General features: G+C 35.0%; 2 protein-coding genes across 3 annotated transcripts; both read left to right on the forward strand.

Moving 5' to 3' along the window:
• The first annotated feature begins 3,556 nt into the window (after positions 1-3,556).
• Positions 3,557-16,638, forward strand: LOC115989857 (6-phosphofructo-2-kinase/fructose-2,6-bisphosphatase). Of its 2 annotated transcripts, none has more exons than XM_031113739.1 (23): positions 3,557-4,148; positions 4,273-4,336; positions 4,701-4,996; positions 5,225-5,443; positions 5,748-5,957; positions 6,056-6,151; positions 6,394-6,492; positions 6,611-6,640; positions 7,834-7,887; positions 9,829-9,882; positions 9,972-10,049; positions 10,147-10,238; positions 10,315-10,372; positions 10,474-10,548; positions 11,093-11,140; positions 11,992-12,089; positions 13,432-13,507; positions 13,994-14,056; positions 14,205-14,296; positions 14,462-14,533; positions 14,641-14,704; positions 14,796-14,861; positions 16,295-16,638. In XM_031113739.1, the coding sequence occupies exons 1-23, from the start codon at positions 3,957-3,959 to the stop codon at positions 16,370-16,372; spliced, it is 2,274 nt and encodes a 757-aa protein (XP_030969599.1). In that variant the 5' UTR covers positions 3,557-3,956; the 3' UTR covers positions 16,373-16,638. The 2 variants fall into 2 exon arrangements, with proteins under 2 accessions (XP_030969599.1, XP_030969602.1); XM_031113742.1 differs by having other exon boundaries at positions 3,675-4,148; positions 14,465-14,533.
• A 1,097-nt stretch (positions 16,639-17,735) lies between these two features.
• On the forward strand, positions 17,736-18,905 carry LOC115954070 (RING-H2 finger protein ATL63). The gene has a single exon (XM_031071960.1). It carries the CDS (start codon positions 17,922-17,924, stop codon positions 18,729-18,731), a length of 810 nt encoding a protein of 269 aa, XP_030927820.1. The 5' UTR covers positions 17,736-17,921; the 3' UTR covers positions 18,732-18,905.
• Positions 18,906-20,508: the final 1,603 nt, after the last annotated feature.

The following is a 20,508-nucleotide window of genomic DNA, read 5'->3' on the forward strand; positions in this document are numbered from 1 at the left end:
CTTTGCTGTGGTATAGTTTTTAGTCTTTGAGGTGTTAAATAGCTTTTAAGCCATTTTAACACCTTTGTTGTGATTGCTCTAAAAACATTCACAATGGAAAATGTCATCCTATCTTATTTTACCATCTCAAAAAACTACTTTATTAATTATACTATACCATTTTATAACACACCAACATCCCAACTTTTATTTTCTTATACAATATATTAAAATAATATATTTACACAATAAAATATATTTATGTCTCTCTCTAATTTCTCTCTCTCTCTCTCTACCGCTTATCACCTTCATCTCCACCGTGAAGACCCGAAACCCCAACACAGTTTATCAAAAAAAAAAAGAAAACCCAACACAGAAACTCATCCCAAACCCCAAACAAACACAACAAAGAAACTTAACCAACCATTAAGAACAAAGTCACCCACCTATCCACCCAAAATTTCCAATCATCACCCACCGATCCATCATCAACAACACCATCACCATCACCCACTGATCCACCATCAACAACACAACCACCACCCACTATCAACAACACAACTAACAACCAACAACCACCACATCACAGAGCCACCACAGGAAACACCAAGCAAACCCACCTGACCCACCAAACGAACCCACCAAAGTCAGCCCCAAACCCACGGTGCCACCACAACCCACAGCCCACCCAGGGGCGGCCCAACATAATTTGGGGCCTAAGGCGAAAAATTTATACGGGGCCTTTAATATGTAAATATTAATTAAACAAAATTATTTAATACTAATTAAATTAAGGTTCATTTGATACATTAAATACATAAATAATACCAACTAGACCAATATTAATTTCATATAGAGAATTGAATATCATAGTTGAATTATAAATATTAATAAAAAGAAATAAAAATATATTGCGATTGAAAAATATACTTTATTTTGGATATAAGACTATGCATAGTTAAATAAAGTTGTAATCTAATTTTTAATTTTATATTTTGATTTTAAGAGAGAGAGAGAGATATATATATTATTTGGTGTATGATTTTGTAGGATATTAGTTTACAAAAATCAAAGTCTCAAACTATTGGGGGAGATTAATCTATAATTGATGATTTAACACATTTGCAACATCTTTTTGAAATATTTTAGGGTTTCAATTGAGTTAAGGTTGTCTCGTAATTTGAGAGTCTTAATAGAAATGAAAAAGAAAAATACACTAATTAAAAGTACTATAAAATGTTCAAAATATAATGTGATATTGTTTCTCATTGATGAACTTCATCAATTTAACTAATAAATGTTTATATCACATTTTTTTGTGATTAATAACATGACAATTTGTAAACTAATAATAAAATTTGTACATCACTAATAAAAAAAGTACAACCTTTAAAAATATATATAATTTTATAAAAATTTGGGCATTTAACTATAAAAAATGGGGCCTTTTTTCTCAAGAAAATTTTTGTTTTTTAATGGGGCCTTAGGCCTAGGCCTTAAGCCGGCCCTGAGCCCACCACACCGATCCCACCATGATCCACCACTGAAACTCAGCCCCAAACCCATGGCTAAAACCGATTAGTAAACCTATCACCACCCACAAACCAAACCCGATTTGCAAACCCACAACCACGTTGATCTTGCCACCACAACAACTACCAGTTCCTTGACCATGTTGATCTTGCCTAAAGAATCCTACAAACCGTTGCAAACCACCATATCACGCCAATCTCGCCACAAAAAATACCCAGAAAACGATGTCGAAAAAAGTAAGGGAGAGTGAGGAAGACGAGAAAAAGACGATGAGAGAGAGAGAGAGAGAGAGAGAGAGAGAGAGAGAGAGAGAGAGGAGATGAGCTCTGTTGAGCCTTGATAGAGAGAGACCCGTTGAAAGAAAAATGTAGAAAAAACAAAACTTGAAAATTAATAAAATAATAATATTTTGGTTTACAATTGTGCTAGAGCGCCATTGTAAATGTACAATGGCACTATAGCACAATGCCAAATTTTTTTACATTTTTCCATGTTTATCTTTTCGGCAGTTGTGACAAATTGGGCCTAAATACTAAATTTTGGTTACATTTGGCATATCCCTGACCCATTGTGAATACTCTAAGGGTACATTTGGTACATTGAATGTAGATTACATTAGGAATAGTAATCTTCATTATTGGGAATAAAAGACATTGTAATGGAATAACTATTACTATTCATAAATTTGGTTATTACATATGGAAAATTTGTAAAAGATGATGTATAAGGAAACTTTATATTTTTGGAAATATATTAATTTTAAAACCTATTATATATACTAAGGAATATCTATTACATCCATTTTAAAGAGGAATAACTATTCTTCAATTTAAAGAATAATCATTCCAATGTAATAATCATTCCAATGTAATAAATATGCAACCAAATGACCGAATTGCTATTACACATGAATAACTATTCCATTACAGGACCTATTACAGCATACCAAACGTACCCTAAGTGATGTAAAATCTACTAGGGAAACGTAATAGTGCAAATATATTAATAAGTGATGGAAAATCTACAATGGAAACGTATTTATCTATACTATTATTTAAGAGGCTTCCCCTATTTGGATTTCCTAATTTTTTAGTTCAAAAATGCCCCTACATCCCTATATTTAAGTAGAGACAAAATGATTTTGGTAAAAATACAACTTTAACTTCCACTAAAAAATTGCCTAAAAAATAAGGTCACTCTCCTATTGATTTTTAAATTGATTTATCCACTTATAAATTAAATTTTCAAAATAAAAATTATATATATAAAATAAAAACACGTTTTTTTTTTTTGCTACAAAATAGGACCACTAAAAAAAAGCCTCACTTATAAATTAAAATTTCAAAATAAAAACACTTTTTTTTGGCTACAAAGAGGCTAGTGTAGATAACTAAGATATATATTAAGGAAAATGAGTATAACAAGAAATGTTAGCTTTTTTTTTTTTTTTTTTTTTTTGGGTTTTGCTAACGAGTGTCCTTAGGGCACTTATTAATAATTCACTTTAGGAAAGTTTTAATACCACTTTTATGAGAAATGAAAAAAACTGTCAAAATATTAATTACTTTTTTTTATTTTCCATAAAAACTTTCTTTATATGGATTATTAATCAGTACCCTAAAGACATTCGTTAGTATTTTTTTTATTTTTTTTTATTTTTTAATGAAATAACAGATTAACTCATGTTGACGTACCTTTTTTTTAACAAGAAATGTTAACTTCGTAGAGGACAAAAAAGATTGACGTATTTTTTTTATATGTCCTTACGTATTTTTTTTTTGTTTAATTTTTAAATAAATAAATTTTGGAGATCCGGATAAAAAGAAAAAGAAAAAAAAGAAGATAAGTGTCACATTTAAAAACACGTGGCAGAAAATACCGATAGGCAATGCAAGGTTTCGCCTAATCTGAAAAGACCGATAGGCAATGCAAGGTTTCGTCTAATCTGAGCTGTCCACGAACGAAGACGAAAACTGCCAACGTGTCAAATAAAGAAAGCGAATGCACAGTTCTCACCCACCGCAAGCGAGTAGAGAGTAAGCCCAAATAGGCGAAGAATAAAGAGTCGGAGTTCGTGGTGGCTCGTGCCGCGTGCGTGGGGTTGGCCCGCCCTACCCTACCCGACCTCCAACTCCAATCACTGAACCATCATCCTTCAGCCCCTACCGTTATCGAAACCAAAACTAAAATTGTTTCTCTCCTTTCATTTCCATCGCTCAATTTGATTCCTCTTTCTTTTTCTCTCTCTTCTCTATCCAGATTTCAAAACAAAACAAAACAAAAAGGAAAAAGCAGACCTTAGAATATGCATCGTTAATTCATGGACTAGTTTAGTCTATAGAGTCCAGTCTGATAAAATTAAAATCACCATGAGTTCGAGACGAATATCCAAAAGCAAAAGCAGGGTTTAATTTGGTTTTGGTGAATTGAGAGAGATAGAGAGAATGGGAACTGGAGCGTCGAAGAGTACGGAGGAGGGTGGGTCGCAGGGAATGGGGGAGGAGGAGGAGCGAAACCAAGCCGGGGGGCAGTTGTATGTGTCGTTGAAGATGGAGAATTACAAGCGCAAAGGAGACCTCATTCCTCATGTCTATGGCTCCGTTCCTCTCGTTGGCTCTTGGGATTCTTCTAAAGCTGTAATTCTCTCTCTCTCTCTCTCTCTCTTCTGTTCCTTGTGTTTAATACAATACAATTCAATACAATACAATACAAAGAAAGTACTACTACTTGTTTAATTGTTTTGATGATTGTTTTGGTTAGCTTTCGATGGAACGCGAATCCGCGTCATTGTGGGAATTGAGCTTTGTTGTTCCTCCTAATCACGGTAACTAACTAATGTTTTGCTTAAGCATTTTGGAATTACTACTTACTTTTATTGCTTTTTTGAATGAATAAAAAGGCGTGCATGCACAATACACCTATAATTAACTACCTCTATGTCTGTTATATGCTAATTCATTAGTACCCAATCAAGAATAGTAGTATCCTCCTCAATCCATTGGACAATACAGTTTTCAAATGGTGAAAATGAGTGAAAAGGAAATAATAGAAAGAATGAATATAGAAATATATATATTTATTTCATTATTCAAATATTATAGCAAACAATTAGGCAATATTTAATATTTATTTGAGGGGGGTTTTGGCTTGTTTATTTGCTAATTTTTTTTTTTTTTTTTGGGATGTAGAAACTTTGGACTTTAAGTTCCTTTTGAGGCCCAAGTACAGTAATGTGCCTTGTATAGTTGAGGAAGGTCCAAACCGACAACTCATTGGGGGTACCTTGCAAGGGGATGCAAGGTTGGCTCTATTTAGGCTTAATGCTGATGAAGTTCTAGAGTATCGGGTGTTAATTCAAGCCGATAGGGTTTCGCCATTTGATCTTGCGGCTAGTTGGAGGGCTTATCAGGAGAACCTTCGGCCTTCAGCTGTTCGTGGTATTCCTGATGTCAGTATTAATTCAGTGCCAGAGATGAATGCTGAGGTACAATTTTGACTTACCACTGCACTAATGCTTTGCCATTCTAATTTGTTGGAGAGGAATTCTGATGCAAAACAAATTTGAGAGTTGTATTCATGTCCAATGAGCAATGAATTCAGTTAAACTACAATCAAACAATGGAAAATGAGAACTTGTTCCTTTTACAACAGATTATTTTATGTCAGCTTATGGCTTTTATTAGAAACGTCTTATATTCTCTATTCTGTGCAGAATGGCTCTTCAGCTAGTTTGGAACTTGATCTTGAACATTATGTTGTTCCAGCTCCAACAACTTCTGCCAATTCAGGTTTTTTTTATGCAGCCAATAACACAGAGACTCCAAGGTCATTAACTCTTGCTGGGGTTTTCTCTAACATGGATGGCTCAGGGAATGTTTTACATCCCTCTAAGGATGGTAGTGTTTCTACTGATCGCCCTGCAACCATAAAGGTTTTTCTTGTTAACCTATCTTGCATATAAGTAAATTGGAATTAGTTAAGGGTTTTGAAGTATTAGTGTGCTATATTTATCAACATTTGAACTTCAGGTTTTCTTTGGTCCATAATGGAATGGAACTATCATATTTATGTTTGACAAGCTAGTTGATTCAATAGCAATATGAGGATGTTGTTTAAAGTCAGATAAGACACTTACAGTTGATATTTCTGTTTAGCTTGAAGATGTCTCCATATTTTTTTTTCTTCTGTAAAATATTTTGTTTTGGATCTAATGTTTTATCTTCATTTTTACATAGGAGATGGAGGTAATTGTCCCTGATTCATCCAGGATTTATTCAACTTCTGGGGTAGTTGAATCAAAGTCAGTTGGGACATTTTCACCTTCGCAAAAGCAAGATAGTCATAGGGGACTCCTTGTGGATAGGGGTGTTGGATCTCCAATGCTAGGTAAATCTGCTAGTGCAAGTACTTTCACTGTAGATCTCAGAATGGATACAGAAACGAAGGTTCGTAAAAAAATGTATTTAAATTTTTTTTTTTCTTTCACCTGTGAAGATTGTATAATCCAATCAATTGCTTTTTCTCCCCCCTTCCCTTTTGTTAGAATTCAATGCCAGCGGCTGCTGGAGCTGTTGCAGCTGCAGCTGTAGCTGATCAGATGCTTGGACCAAAGGAGGATAGACATTTGGCAATTGTTCTGGTATTTCCCTGCATGTGTGTTTGTTAGAACCGTTGAAAACATAAATCACTGTTCTCCCACTATCTTAGTGAGATTGAAATTCAAAGTTGACCCTTAAATAGCCTGAAAATTGGATTTTGGTGGTAATTGCCATCATCAGTTCAGACGCTTCATAAAATTATTTCAGAAGTACTACTTATTAAAAAATAAATTTAGTAGTACTGTTGAGAATGAATAATTCTAACTAGTTGCTTGTACTTTAGGTCGGTTTGCCAGCTCGAGGCAAGACATTTACTGCAGCTAAACTTACCAGATATCTCCGCTGGTTGGGTCATGATACCAAGCATTTCAATGTTGGAAAGGTCATTTAATCTTACCATGACTACTCTTTTTGTCCTTCAGACCTCAAGTTAATGGGGAAACATATAAAGACAAAAATTGTTCTAATTTGGTTTTTTTTTTTTTTTTTGGTTGCAATAGTATCGGCGGCTTAAGCATGGGGCAAATCAGGTACATTTCTGCCCTTTCTTCCACAGTGATATTTCCTTCATCAATATAAAATTTCTTTTGCCTATTCTTCTTCTAAGTTGTATAAAGTGGGATGTGGTTAATTTCAGGCTGATTTTCTGGCAATGGAAGTGATTATTATCTGTTTTGTGGCTTAATTTTGGTCAGATGAACTCATTTGACATAGTTGATCTCATAGTGTTATAAATAATAGCCTGTTCCTTCTCTTCCTGTCTACTGTATTTCTTTGTTCCTTTAAAAAAAAAAAAAGAATTTACTACGATTCTCTCTTAGACTTGTTTTGTCATACTCTACTAAGTGAATGGGGTCTGACAATATGTTAATTTCACACATTTGCACAACAGTGAGTATGTGCAAGGCATAGATGATAGTAGAAACACTACTTTCAGAATTCTTGATCAAATAGCCTATGGGGCTGTGTGGAAAATTTTCTATGTGGTATCAACAAAATTTGATTGGGTTTCTGGTCCACCTCAGAATAATCCTCTTCAAGTATATGCAGAGGAATGAGGAGGGAAAAAGGGAATTGGGTGGTGGCTTGGACCTAGGAAAACTATGGGTCTGTTTTATTGCAAGACTAGGATCTCTAAATTTAAAACAAGAGGGAGTTGGGTTGGCCTGTAATTATTATGGCCATTTAAACCAAACTGGTCCAATTTTTTTTGCAGGAAGGAATCTTATGTTCTTGGAATGTCAGAGTTTTCGTAGTTTAGGAGAGAGGGAGCCCAATTTTTCTCCAACTGCTGCATCCATCAGCAGAGGGAACCTAGGTTTTTCCGGGAGGAATTGTCCTGTATTTGAAGGGAAGAAGTTTAGTTCCAAACCGGTTTGGAGCTATCTTCTTCCAACCCATTATGTGGCCAATGAAGAGACCCTCCATGTGTAGTTTTAGTCATATGACTTTTTTAATGAGTCATGTATGTGACTTGTTTAAATAATACACATGGGTAGTCTTGTAAATTGCCATGTAGTGGGTTGGAGGAGATTCCTCTAAACTAGTTTGGAGCTAATTTTTGTCCTATTTAAAATGTCATTTTGCCATCAAGCCAATTTTTCTTCATTGAATGTGTGTTTTTTTCCTTTTTCCTTGCTTTCTAAAAGCTTGAAGAAGATTGCAATAGTTTTATGAAATTTCTTGAATTATTCTTGATGGATGACTCATTTTCTTGGTGCAGTCTGCAGATTTTTTCCGAGCAGACAATCCTGAAGGCATGGAAGCACGTAATGAGGTGAATATCCATGAGAATGATTTATTGCTTTGGGTGGATCATATGATTATCTGGCCTTTTTATTAAAAAAAAAAAAAATCTTGTGTCAGGATCATTAAAAATATGCTACCTTTTCTGTGAATGAATGAGTTATTTAGTTGGACTGAATGGTTAATTTCTAAAAGTTTCTCTGGGATTTGAGCATCTATTTTGCCACTGATATAATGGTTAGAAATTCTAAAGGTCATGAGTTATTTTCAAATCTCATGAATAAGCTACGATGGTGGGGACACCAGATTAATGCTAATTGATTCCGTTAGTCAGTTAGTGCAGATTGTGGGATTTGAATTTATTTGAATTTTATTTTGAGGGTTTTAAAGGATTTGGTTACTGTTTTTGCCATGATTATGTAATGTAATTTGGGATCCTATTTATAGGCCCCAGAGGAAACATTATGGGTATGTTGAATTTGATGAATACTTTTGAATTGAGATTTTTCTCTCTAGCTTGGTGGTGATTCCAAGCAGTCTTAGGTGGTGAATTCTAGGGTTTAGGCTAGCTCTAGGGGCCAGTTTGGACGGAGGGGGAGTAAAGGAGAAAATAGTCTAATTTCCGGTCAACTCCCCTCTATTCCCCTCCCGCCCCCTCCATCCAAACTGGCCACTAGGTGATGAAGTCTAGGGTTTGTATTGTTCTTTCTTTCTAAATCCCTTCACACATTCCTTTACAAACCTTACGTTGTATAATTTGATTGCACATATGAATGGGTGAATCCAATCGAGGAAATTTTGGCATCAGTTGCATTGGAGAGTGTCCTTTGGTTGTTTGTGGAGATCCCTTCTTACTATTTCATATTTGAAATCTGAATTTTGTAAATGGCATGGCTTGATTTGAAGTTAATTGAGTGAACAGTGGTGGAGCCAAGTTACCCCTATCCAACACCCCCCCCCCCCCCCCCAAATTTTTTTTTTTTGAATTTTTATATATATAAAATGTGTGTATATATATAATTTTTTTTCAAAGTTTTTAAAGGTTGGGCCTCCAAAAGTTTGAGGCCCCCCATCCCCAAAAATTTGAATTAACCCAATGATCAGTGGCCTCCAAAAGCAGTTTGCCTAAGTGCTAAGAAAAGAAAGTTTTTAACAAAAAAGTTCTCTTTTTGCTTAAGTGTTCACTTTGTCATAGTTGTTATTTCCATTAAGGCCACAAGGGTTATATATTATGTTTTTATTTAAAAAAAGAAAAAAAGCCAAGAGCCTTGTGGTTTAATGGTACTATTTGGTCTCCCCCATGGACAGCACCTGGGTTCGAATCTTGCTTCCCTTTTTTTGAAAATTTTTGTTTGTATTGTTTGTAGCAAAGTACACAACTTTTTAGCATACTTATTAGAGTTTAGGTAATCATATGTGTATATATATCAAAGTTGATAATCTAATATATAGTATATTTGTGAGTTATGACCTAATTTAATATTAGAAATTGTGTATTTTTTATATTGACACACACAGTATTGTCTGTAAGTTTCTTGAGTTTATCTTGAGTGGTTTATCAATACCATAATTATGCACACAACCAACACCCCCCCCCCCCCCCCCAAAAAAAAAAAAGAAGAAGAAAAGAAATCAAGATCATTGGCTTTGAACACTGCCACGGTAGTAACAAAATAATCAAGGAAGGAGGGAAAGGTGCAAATATGCTGTGAGAGGCAATGTTTACACCATTCAGCTCTTTGGCTTATGTTGTTGAGGTGGTGTTTGGATTCATCACATGAATATGGTGACGAGGGACAACATATAGTTGCTCATAATAATGTAATTAGGTGTATCATACATCAAGACTAATTTTTCATAATAATGCAATTACTAGTATTTTTTTTTATAATAAATTTTGGACAATTGGTAATGTTCACACCATATTAACCCTCTTCTTTCTACATAGTTTTAATGTATCACATGCTACTAGGTAGCAGCCTTGGCTATGGAGGACATGATATCTTGGATGCAAGAAGGTGGCCAGGTAAGTTCTGTGGTGTAGATTCTTTTGATCTTTTTGTGGCTTCTGCCTGATCCTTTTTTTTTTTTTCGACAATCCTAATTTGGTTTTAGGTAGGGATATTTGATGCCACAAACAGTAGCAGGAAACGAAGGAATATGCTGATGAAAATGGCTGAAGGAAAATGCAAGGTACCATGATCACAGCATGGAGAATTATAAAGGAATCTATGTCTGAAATGTAATATAAATAATTTGGCTTGTGATACATATTTTCATTTTGATGCAGATTATTTTTCTGGAATCACTATGTAATGATGAACGCATTATTGAAAGAAATATACGCCTTAAAATTCAACAAAGCCCTGACTATGCGGAACAGTATGATTGCTCTTAAACCAGTTGTTTCATATCTTGATTGAAAGTTATGTGCCTAATAATTTGTGTCCTCCCATAGGCCAGATTTTGAGGCTGGATTGCAGGACTTCAAAGATCGACTAGCCAATTATGAAAAAGTAACTCCCGCAAAATGAATTAATACAAATTGGAAGTAGTGAGATTTGGTTGTAAGAATGCTAACTGTCATACTAAATATACATTGTGCTCCTCTTACAAGGTTTATGAGACAGTTGAAGAAGGGTCTTACATCAAAATGATTGATATGGCCAGTGGACACGGTGGTCAAATACAAGTAAGTTTGCTGACCTTGTTAGTGACTATATCAAAATTTTTTATGCCTACTAAATGTACATTGGGCTTTTAGTTGGCACTATGTTTATCTGTTAAGAATTGCCTAAGGATAACATACAGGTGGGCCAAATCATGTTTAATTGCAATTCCTTGTTGATTATGGAGAAATTTTGGATGTACCATTAGTAGCATATTGTTTGTTTTAGTGGTAGACATAGTTGATGCGTTCACTTCCTCATCTGTAATGATAGCTGTGCATGATAACTTTTTGTCATGTATTTAATTAAATTTAAATTCAATTAAATAGTACTTTAGTACATTGCATTGGCCTCCTTGCCACGTGGCATGATTGGCATGGACCAATACTTGTCTACTAAGATGTTTGTGCTTTCTTGCAAATTGCCATTGTCATTTTTCTTGTTTTTAACTTTTTTCCTTGAAAATCCTTGGTTTAGATCTTCATCTCTTTATTCTTCCTAATGTAATTGGTGTATAGTGTGACTTATGATTTTTGATCTACTAAAGACCTTTTATCTTTGGTTCAGGTGAACAACATCAGTGGTTATCTTCCCGGGCGAATTGTATTTTTCTTGGTATGCTGTCCTGTGAAAGACATGGTCCTAGCATATTATATATCTTCTGGATAAAGGATTTGTGATCTTGAGAATCTTTTTTCATCATGTTTATTCTTAAGCATGCAATTTGGTCTACTACAGGCTAACTCTAATCTTAGTTAATATTTGTAGTACAAAATCAGATTGACCAAAAAAAAAAAAAGGTGGATATGAAACCCACAATAATAATCTTCCATGCTTTTGCTTTTGGTTGCTTTGCATGTGTAGAAGGCATCTAACACATGGCAGGGCTGATATTTGGATTGATAATGGTTGTGAAAAGAATTGTCTTATTTCAGGCTCTCAAGGAACATCTGTCTTAATGGTTAGACCATGTAAACAGTTGTATGCCTCTTGGTTGCAAGATAGCTTTAGGATGTACTGAACACCACGTCTATATGTTACCTTCCATGTATTATCTGCCACATGTGATGATCATTTGGCTGGGAGTAAGGTCATTTTTTGGATAAGTAATGTGGTTTGAATAAGATCATATGATGAGAAAAAATGTGTTAGTCACCCTCACAGATGCAAATATATGGAAATTGTATTAATAGCAGAAAATAACATTTATAAACTGTGATGATTTCTATACAATTTCTATGGAAATTGTTTTACATCTATACTTCTTCTTAAAAGCTTCCTACATATTTTCTATGGGATTTCTTTCACTTAATTTTAGATTATGAATAAGGAGCGACTAACATCACTAAAATAAGTTTTAATTGAGTTTAGGGTTCTCTTTGTTAGATGTAAGATCTTTTTTTCCTGTTACTTTCTTTGATTAAATATTTATATTTTGGAATGTGTTTTCCTTGTATCTGTTGCAGGTAAATACACATCTCACACCCCGCCCAATTTTACTTACTCGGCATGGGGAGAGTAAGGATAATGTTAGAGGCAGGATTGGGGGTGACACTGCATTGAGGTATATCTTTGTATTAGTGGTTTGATAATCTTTTTATTAGCTTTAATCTTCCCTAAAAATTTGCAAGTCCATGAGTAAATTTCCACACTTCATATTTAGAAAATGAAAGCTTTTGGAATTGTCTTCCATCTTGGACAACCTAAAATTTTTTCAGGTTTCTTTAATTTTCATCTGTTCACACTTCACACTGATGTGAAATTCTTTGTAGCTGTACTACAAATATATATATATATATATATATATATTTTTCAAAAAGTTTTCATAAATGCTAGAAAAACAGGTCAGAACTATGTGAACATGCAAGAAACCGGAGATTGATGATATTGCTATAGTGGGACCAGCAGGTTCTGCAGAAATTTTCTTCATGGGAAAATTGATTACAAGGATTAAGTTTGTTATCTTTTTTTTTTTTTTCCTTTACTTGATTGGATTTAATGCTAGCTCTCCCACTAGGAACTACTTGGACACACAAACCCATCTCATAGCAATTTTGAGATTGTACATGAATTTGCTGAAATCTATCTTTGGCTAATAAAAAGCCTTTTTTGCACAGTACAATTTCCAAAGGTCGGAAATTTAGCCTGTCTTTGATACTGAGAACTTCTCAAGAACATAAATTTGGTTAATGAATGGAGAGAGTATAAAAAGTAGAGTGAAATTCATTGGTGCAATTGATTGGTTGGGTTTGGTTTTCATGGTGATTAATATATATATATATATATATATATATTAACTGTTAGTGACAATAATGGCACCTAAGAAAAACACATCAATCCATAGTTTAAAAAAAAAAAATCAATGGGCTTGTAAAAACTGTTAATTGCATAAAATTTTATTTATCAAGAAAAAATAATGATTGTCTTAGGGTTGATTCTTATTTGGCAAATGCTACTCATAAATGCATTAAAAACTGAAGGTCATATTGGTCAGCTGCTTGCTCAGAACCCAGAAATTCGTATGACATGCTTCTTATTCAATGTTTCAGCTGAATATTGAGTATAGAATTATTACAATGGCTTGACATTGCCAATGGTTACGTTACTTGTTTTGTTTAACCCTAAATTCAATTTAAATTATATATACTTCCAATCATGTGTACCTTATCTTCTTCTGTCATATGATTAGTTATTTGGCTTTTTGCCCATCATAACTGCTACCCCCGTCCATCTAAATCTAGGTTTCATTTTATTTTATGCTGAGATGTGTTTATTTGATTTTGATCCACTCAGTTGTCTAAGTTATGTAATATAATTTTGTTGTGAACTTGGTTCTTCAAAAACAATTAGTTTTTTTTTTATCTCAAATGTGACTTACCCGTCTATACTGTAACTTCTTTGTGCAGTGATGCCGGAGAAATTTATGCAAAAAAACTTACCAACTTCATTGAAAAGCGACTCAAGTCAGAAAGGGCTGCTTCTGTAAGCTTCAACCATATGCATGATTGTAATGTTTACAAATTTTGGTTTTTACTCTGAAGCAATACTTGTATGTTGATTCTTTGTTTATAGAACCGTAGAGGATCTTACCCACTTTTCCTTCCCTTTGGTCAATAAACCTCCGAATAATCTACTTTCATCTCTAACTCCTAACAGCTGATAAATTTAGGAATGTAAGTATGATTTGGTTAACATTTTGGAATTAGTTTTCTTGCTTTAAGAAACAAATTGGTAATTACTGTTCCAAGATGTTAACCATGCAGTAATATAACTGTTGAGGCCTTGGGGAAGCTTTATTCGTACCCTTTGGGCTTCAATGTCTAAAATAGGTGACAATACCTGGACCATAGTCTTGGGCTTGAATGAGTAATGTATCAAACTATTACTTAAAAAATGAAATATGTCTATTAATTTTTGACTATTTATACTTTTAAGTGCTAATTTCTTTTTGGCTTTGTTGTGGTTTAGATTTGGACAAGCACATTGCAACGAACTATATTGACAGCTAGTCCAATTGTTGGATTCCCTAAGGTATGTCTTGATCCGTAGGAATGTCATTTAGCCTATTCAGCCTTTTAAATTATCTAATTTCAGCTGACTTTGGTGGGTGATAGATGGATCTAGAAATTATTCTACAGTTATGTTTGAGAGATTTTGTGTTTCTTTACATTTTTGGTAGATACAATGGCGTGCACTTGATGAGATAAATGCTGGAGTTTGTGATGGAATGACATATGAAGAGATAAAGAAGAACATGCCTGAGGAGTATGAGTATGTTGCAATTTTCCTCTCTCTATATTAGTAAAGATAAAAGAGTGCATACACTTTTTTAATCTCTCAAAATGAAAATTGGTCAGTAAATTTTTGCTGGTATGAGTGAGTAAACTGCATTTGCAATAAAGTGTGCCGTGGATAATTATGTCATTCTCACAATAGCAGGGCGCGTAAGAAGGACAAGCTGAGGTATCGGTACCCTCGTGGGGAGTCTTACTTGGATGTTATTCAAAGGTTTGTATTTCATAGTTCTAATGATTCATGAATTTTCTTGACTTGACTTTGAATACATGGTTTTCCAACTTGTTGAATAGTACTAAACATCCTCCACTACATTGCAGGCTAGAGCCTGTAATTATTGAGCTTGAACGACAACGGGCACCTGTTGTAGTGATATCTCACCAGGTTTATATCATTTTGAACTTGTGCTTGTACTGTTTTTTTTTTTTTTTGGTTTATGATCCTTTTAAACTTTGTTAATGCTTTATTCTTGCAGGCAGTATTGAGAGCATTATATGCTTATTTTGCTGATAGGCCTCTGAAAGAAATTCCGCACATTGAGGTAACATGGCATGTAGCATTCTTTTTACAGTTCTCTTGGCGTGTTCTATGCATATCTTGTGCATATATTTTGGGGCAAGAGGGATAAGGATGTTGGTACTTCACTATGATAGATATTTGATAAGAATATTACATCCTTATTGCAGTCATTTGTCTCAAATTTGGGTTTTAGTAAATAATTATCAAATTACTGTGTTTCTAAAACTAATCTTAAAACTTTGCGAGATTCAAAAAAGTGAGCTGAAATCAAATTTTTGAAAGTTGAAATCGTAAATTCTACTCATGCTTTCACGCTTAGATGGCAAGGGTGACCTACCATTACCAGTAAAAGGGAAGGGATGCCACCTCTGAAATAGTGAGTTGAACTCATGAAATCGTGTCTTCAACTCACAATTTCAGTTCAAACAACACCCAGTTGCCATTTTTGAAATCTCTCTCTCTCTCTCTCTCTCTCTCTCTCTCTAAACCTTCCCACCCACCACTCATTTGAACCACTTGATATCTCCTTCACTGACATTGTGACTGGTAGAGATTCTTTTCCAAAGGATGGCAGTTGTGGCAGGTACATTCACTGGTGGCGACCCTAAACCATCTGGCTCATACCTTCTTTCCTAAAAAAAAAAAAAAATCAGTTAGCAATTAGTATAAATCAAACAGCACAAACCCATTGCAACCTAGGTCCCAATAGTGGGACCAATAAAAAATAATGCTACAAAAGCATTCTTTTTTAATCTTACTAAGCATCAATAGCAAGCTTGGTCCCAAACCTGCTTCGAACACATTGAGCCACAAAGTATAGATTCAAGAGAAGAAAAGACCTGCAATCTGAAATCCAAATCTTGATTGGGAAACCTATTTTTACACTTGGGGAATCCTGAGTTTGTGAATTGATGGGGAGAGCTTTGAGGCTTTGGTATCTGCCGGAGTGAGAATGCTAGAGTAGACATTGAAGGAACTTTAGAGCATTTTTTGAGGCGCCCAAGTCTAAAAACCTGAAAGGGAGAGAATGGGAAAAAGAGATAAGTTGGAGAAAGAAGAAAAAGTTTGGTGAATTTAATTTAATTTTTTAAAATAAAAAAGTATGTTTGAGATCCCAGCCTTTTAGTTGAAATTGTTGAACTCACGATTTCAGAGGTGGTACCCCTCCCATCTCCCTCTTCGGGTCCACCCTTGCCCTTTGAGGAAGAAAGTGTGAGTTCTTAAGATTTTTTTTACAATCACATGATTTTATTTTATTTTTAATTAAAACATAACTAAAACCAAATGACTCAAACTGTCTAGTTGGTGGTAAAATCTGAGAATTGTGAACGCCAATCAGAATCTGGATTTTGATACAATGAAGAAGCTGTTCTTATAAGCTGGATTATTCTTTGTCCTTTGCTGAGTGTATATTTTGGAATTACATCCTAATTAAATAAGTATTATGGTTTTCAGGTGCCACTTCATACCATAATAGAGATTCAAATGGGAGTTACAGGCGTCCAAGAGAAACGATACAAACTCATGGATTGATTAAAATTAACAAGCACTTTTAGTTTTTGAACTTTCTAACTCAAGAAATGAGGCAAGTTTCCATTCTTTTAATTCTCATTTGTTAACAAGATGTAACATCAGCATAAATGTGATACATGCATTTATAATAATCATCAATCCTAAAATGTTTAAATTTTCATGCGCGGTCTTATTGCTGTCTAAATACTACTTGTTTTCCCACCAAGCGTTTCAATTCATATGTAAGAAAAGGAATCCTAATATGAATGAGATAAATACTTTCTGAAGAGGGTCACAGATCTGTTGCCATCCTCCTACTTTCAATGCTTTTGTTTTCTTACATATGGTGTATTCCTCTCACTCCGCAAAGTCCAAAATGCAAACGCGGTTTCTGTCTCATATGGTTTTAGTGTTTTTGCTGTAGATTGAGACATTGTGTACGTATTCTGATTTGGAGTTCAAATTTTTTTGTCCTCTCCTTCGACTTATGTTTTATTTTATTTTTGAGATTAACCATTATTGGCTAACGTATTATTTGAGGAATCTATATAGAAACCCAGTTGAGTCTGTCACAAGTCACAACTCACATGTATGGTACGTTGACACTGTATGGGTCAAGGGTTGGAGGTCACGAGCCTGTAACCTACATTAAAGTTTGATAATTTGCCTAAAACATGCATCAGAAAAAGGTAGAAGCTATTAAAAGATGTACAGTATTAGCAGCTGACTGTTTGTTGTAGGGTCAAAGGGAAGACAGTGTGTGGTCACTGGTTAGATTCACATGGGACCCCTGATACATTAGAGACACTCAACAATTTGTTAACATATGTGATTGACTTATCACTCGTGATTATGAGCGGTAGACACTATCTGTCCATATAGATCAAAGTTAACAAATTATGAAATTGGGTATTAGAATGGGTGCGTCCAAGGCCAAAATATAGTCTCCTAATACAAGTAGAATGGTCCCTCTCACCCTACCAGAACCATACAAGAAATACCAGAACCTTTTTTTTTTGGGAGAAAAAAAATACCAGAACCTAATAAAAGAATAAACAAAAATGACCATATGTTAGGCCTTGCGATCCTACAAAACCCACTAATATAAACAAATATTTTAAAACAGCGCATGAATCCAATAACCCCACCCACCCTCATCTGCCGTCGCCTTCACGAGTCCTTCATTTCTGCACATCTCTTTCTCTCTCTTCTCTAAGTGCATGAGTCTCATTACCTCCTTGAATGATGGGATTCTTTTTTGACTTCAATGTACCTACACACAAACTCACATTACATGAAAGAGAAAAGAGCGAGCTATTGGGGGTGTTGCTAACTGTACACGCAAATGTGTAGTATAGTCCAGGGCACAATCCCCATATTTTAATCCCTTATAACAACGACTTTATTTTCACGTAAACGTTCTCTCAGTCTCATACTAAATAAGAAGAAGAAGAAGCAGAAGATTCCATTGGGTATTCTTATACTTTCTTATATCCCCAACCTCTGCATCACAAACACACACACACACACACACACCCCCACCATTCTTTACTTACATTTACAAGTCACAATGTTGAGCCCTCCTGACTCTCCAAACCAAACCAACTCACTAAGTCGCGTCTTCAAGAGCATATTCTCTTACGACGGAAATGTCATGCTGGCGGCCGTAATATCTCTACTACTAGTAATTCTCTTGGTCTTGCTTCTCCATGTCTATGCAAAATGGTTCTTGGCTCAATCCCGGGACCGAAGACGACGACGCTCCATAACCGTCTCACATGTCCTCGGCCCCTCTCGTTTCCACCATTTCCACACATTCAACTTTGACACCTCTCTCTCCAACTCTTCAACAAAGGGTCTTGATGCATCGGTCATTGCTACAATTCCTTTGTTTGTGTACAAGTCGGAGGAGCATAAAAATGGGTTGGAATGTGTTATTTGTTTAAGCCCTTTTGAGGAAAATGATGTAGGGAGGGACTTGCCTAAGTGCCATCACGGTTTTCACGTGGAGTGCATTGATATGTGGTTGAGTTCACATGCGAATTGTCCTATTTGTAGAGCTCTAGTGGTTTCTGAGTCTGAGGCTAAGGTTTTGGAAGCACATCAAGATCATGGGAATTCAAGTGCGGAAGTTAGTTTGGAGAGGGTTGAAGTGAGTTTGAGTGAGCATGGGAATTCTCATTCTACATTGGGGGATATTATAATTGATATTCCAAGTTGTGAGAATAATCGGACTGAGAATATTGGAGTGACGGGTGATTCTCTATCAGTATCTTCTCCATCTTCATCTTTGGGTTGTTCGTTGAAGAGGATGCTGAGCAGAAATAAATCAGATCGCAAGGTTTTCCCATCGTCTAATGCGAATCAATTGGGTGCTTGAGAGAGAGAGAGAGAGAGAGAGAGAGAGATCATTGCCAATGTCAATAGCCAGTTCTAGTTGTATAGATTTCCTGGAAGTTATTATATTTTGTCAGCGTTTTCTCTTTTGATGATGCTACCTTTGTGAAACTTTTCTTTCGGATAGTTCTAATAGTAAGATCTTATACTTGGGTTTATTTTTCGCTAGTCCTCATTTGGTTAGTGCTAGTAGCCAATTTGGCGATTTGACTGGTCACTCTTAATTCGTGATTCGTCATGGGATATTGGGGTTTTATTAATTTTGTGCACTAAAATTCGGTTTGGGCACAGTACACATTATGAGTAGCATTAACTTTCATTTTCCAATAGAAATCCGTGATCATACTTTTATATGTCTCAAATTTGAACACATTCCATTCAGCAAAAAAAAAAATTTGAACACATTCCGAATTTGCTCAAATTTGAACACATTCCAAATTTGCAATACAAATTATGTGTCCTTTGAAGTAGGGCCATCCCCTTTTGTTAGGTAGCGGTGGGAGAATGGGGAGCTGGGTATTGAAATAAAGATGACATTATCATCGAGCAATTACTTGAACCCCAAGAGTATTCTGCACACTTTTTTCTAAGAAAAATTTGTCAAGTTAATCACTCTTAAGGTATTTCCTAGCAAAGAAAAAAAATCACTATTACCTAGCAAAAAATAAAAAATCAGTCTATGCTATGGGATCTATTATTAGTGACACTTATGTTGAATTTTGTGGTATGGGATCTATTATTGGGGTGAATCACCCGGATCTTGAATCAACTAGTTGGTCATCAACATAGGGACCCAATTAATTCTCCAGATGAGTTGAAAAAAAAGAAAAGAAAAAGATTTTGGTGTTGTGGCGCGAAACATAAAAATAAAAATAATTGACATGTTTGTACCAATAAATTGGTAAGAGTTTGTATTTTACAGTGCCTATGAATTTGTATTGTGATACAAAGGGATGGAACTAATGTCGTGGACTGGACAGAAGGACAAAAGCAGTTGTACAGACTTCCATGATTTCTGGTCAATGTTTTTGAACCTCGCAATCGCATCAATTATGTGAAGGAGAATGGTCAAATAAATACTGCAATGGTGGACGTGCTCAACATTTAATTGCAATCCTCGCCTGGATCTCTGCCTCATTCAATCAATAGATGGTCCCCGTATATGTGTGGCTAGTGGCTAGTGGCTAGTGGCTACCTCTGAAAAAAATATCTATATTTAAAAAATAAAAATAAAAAGAAACTATGGCAGAAATACTTTGAATCCCGTTGAATCTTCTGCTTTTATTGTGGTGGGATATGAAAGCACAAACTGAGGAAATGATGAAATTACTGTTAGCAAATAGCAAATACCCAAATAAGGATTGGCTGCGGAAAATTGTTTCAGTACTGATTTTGAAAATCTTTAAAATGGTCGAGTTTAACATCAGCTTATGATGTGCACTTCTGTCATGAATAAGTGTAGTAACATTTTTTTTTTTCACTTGATTGAGGTAGCATGTTGTGAGTGATGGATAGTAGGAATAATGTAATAGGTTCATATGAAAGTGTTGTCCACTAGTCACCTCTTATTATCTTTGAAAGTTATAGAAGAAGTTTTGTGACCCATCACACAAGCTGAAGGAGACCAATATGAAAAGTAATTTTTCACTTTCTCATGGGATAGATATCTTACAAGAAAGGAAGAAACAGAAAGCGAGAGTGTATGGAAAAAACTGCATATATGATCTATATATTTTCTGTAGGTACAAAACATACACAAA

The sequence above is a fragment of the Quercus lobata genome, chromosome 1, assembly GCF_001633185.2.
Source record: "Quercus lobata isolate SW786 chromosome 1, ValleyOak3.0 Primary Assembly, whole genome shotgun sequence".
NCBI lineage: Eukaryota > Viridiplantae > Streptophyta > Magnoliopsida > Fagales > Fagaceae > Quercus > Quercus lobata.

Coding starts and splice junctions, on each gene's coding strand:
- LOC115989857 (XM_031113739.1), top strand. CDS start 3,957: ATGGGAACTGGAGCGTCGAAGAGTACGGAGGAGGGTGGGTCGCAGGGA. Junction 10,239..10,314: donor AGCCCTGACTATGCGGAACA/GTATGATTGCTC, acceptor GTCCTCCCATAG/GCCAGATTTTGAGGCTGGAT. Junction 13,508..13,993: donor AGTCAGAAAGGGCTGCTTCT/GTAAGCTTCAAC, acceptor GTTGTGGTTTAG/ATTTGGACAAGCACATTGCA.
- LOC115954070 (XM_031071960.1), top strand. CDS start 17,922: ATGTTGAGCCCTCCTGACTCTCCAAACCAAACCAACTCACTAAGTCGC.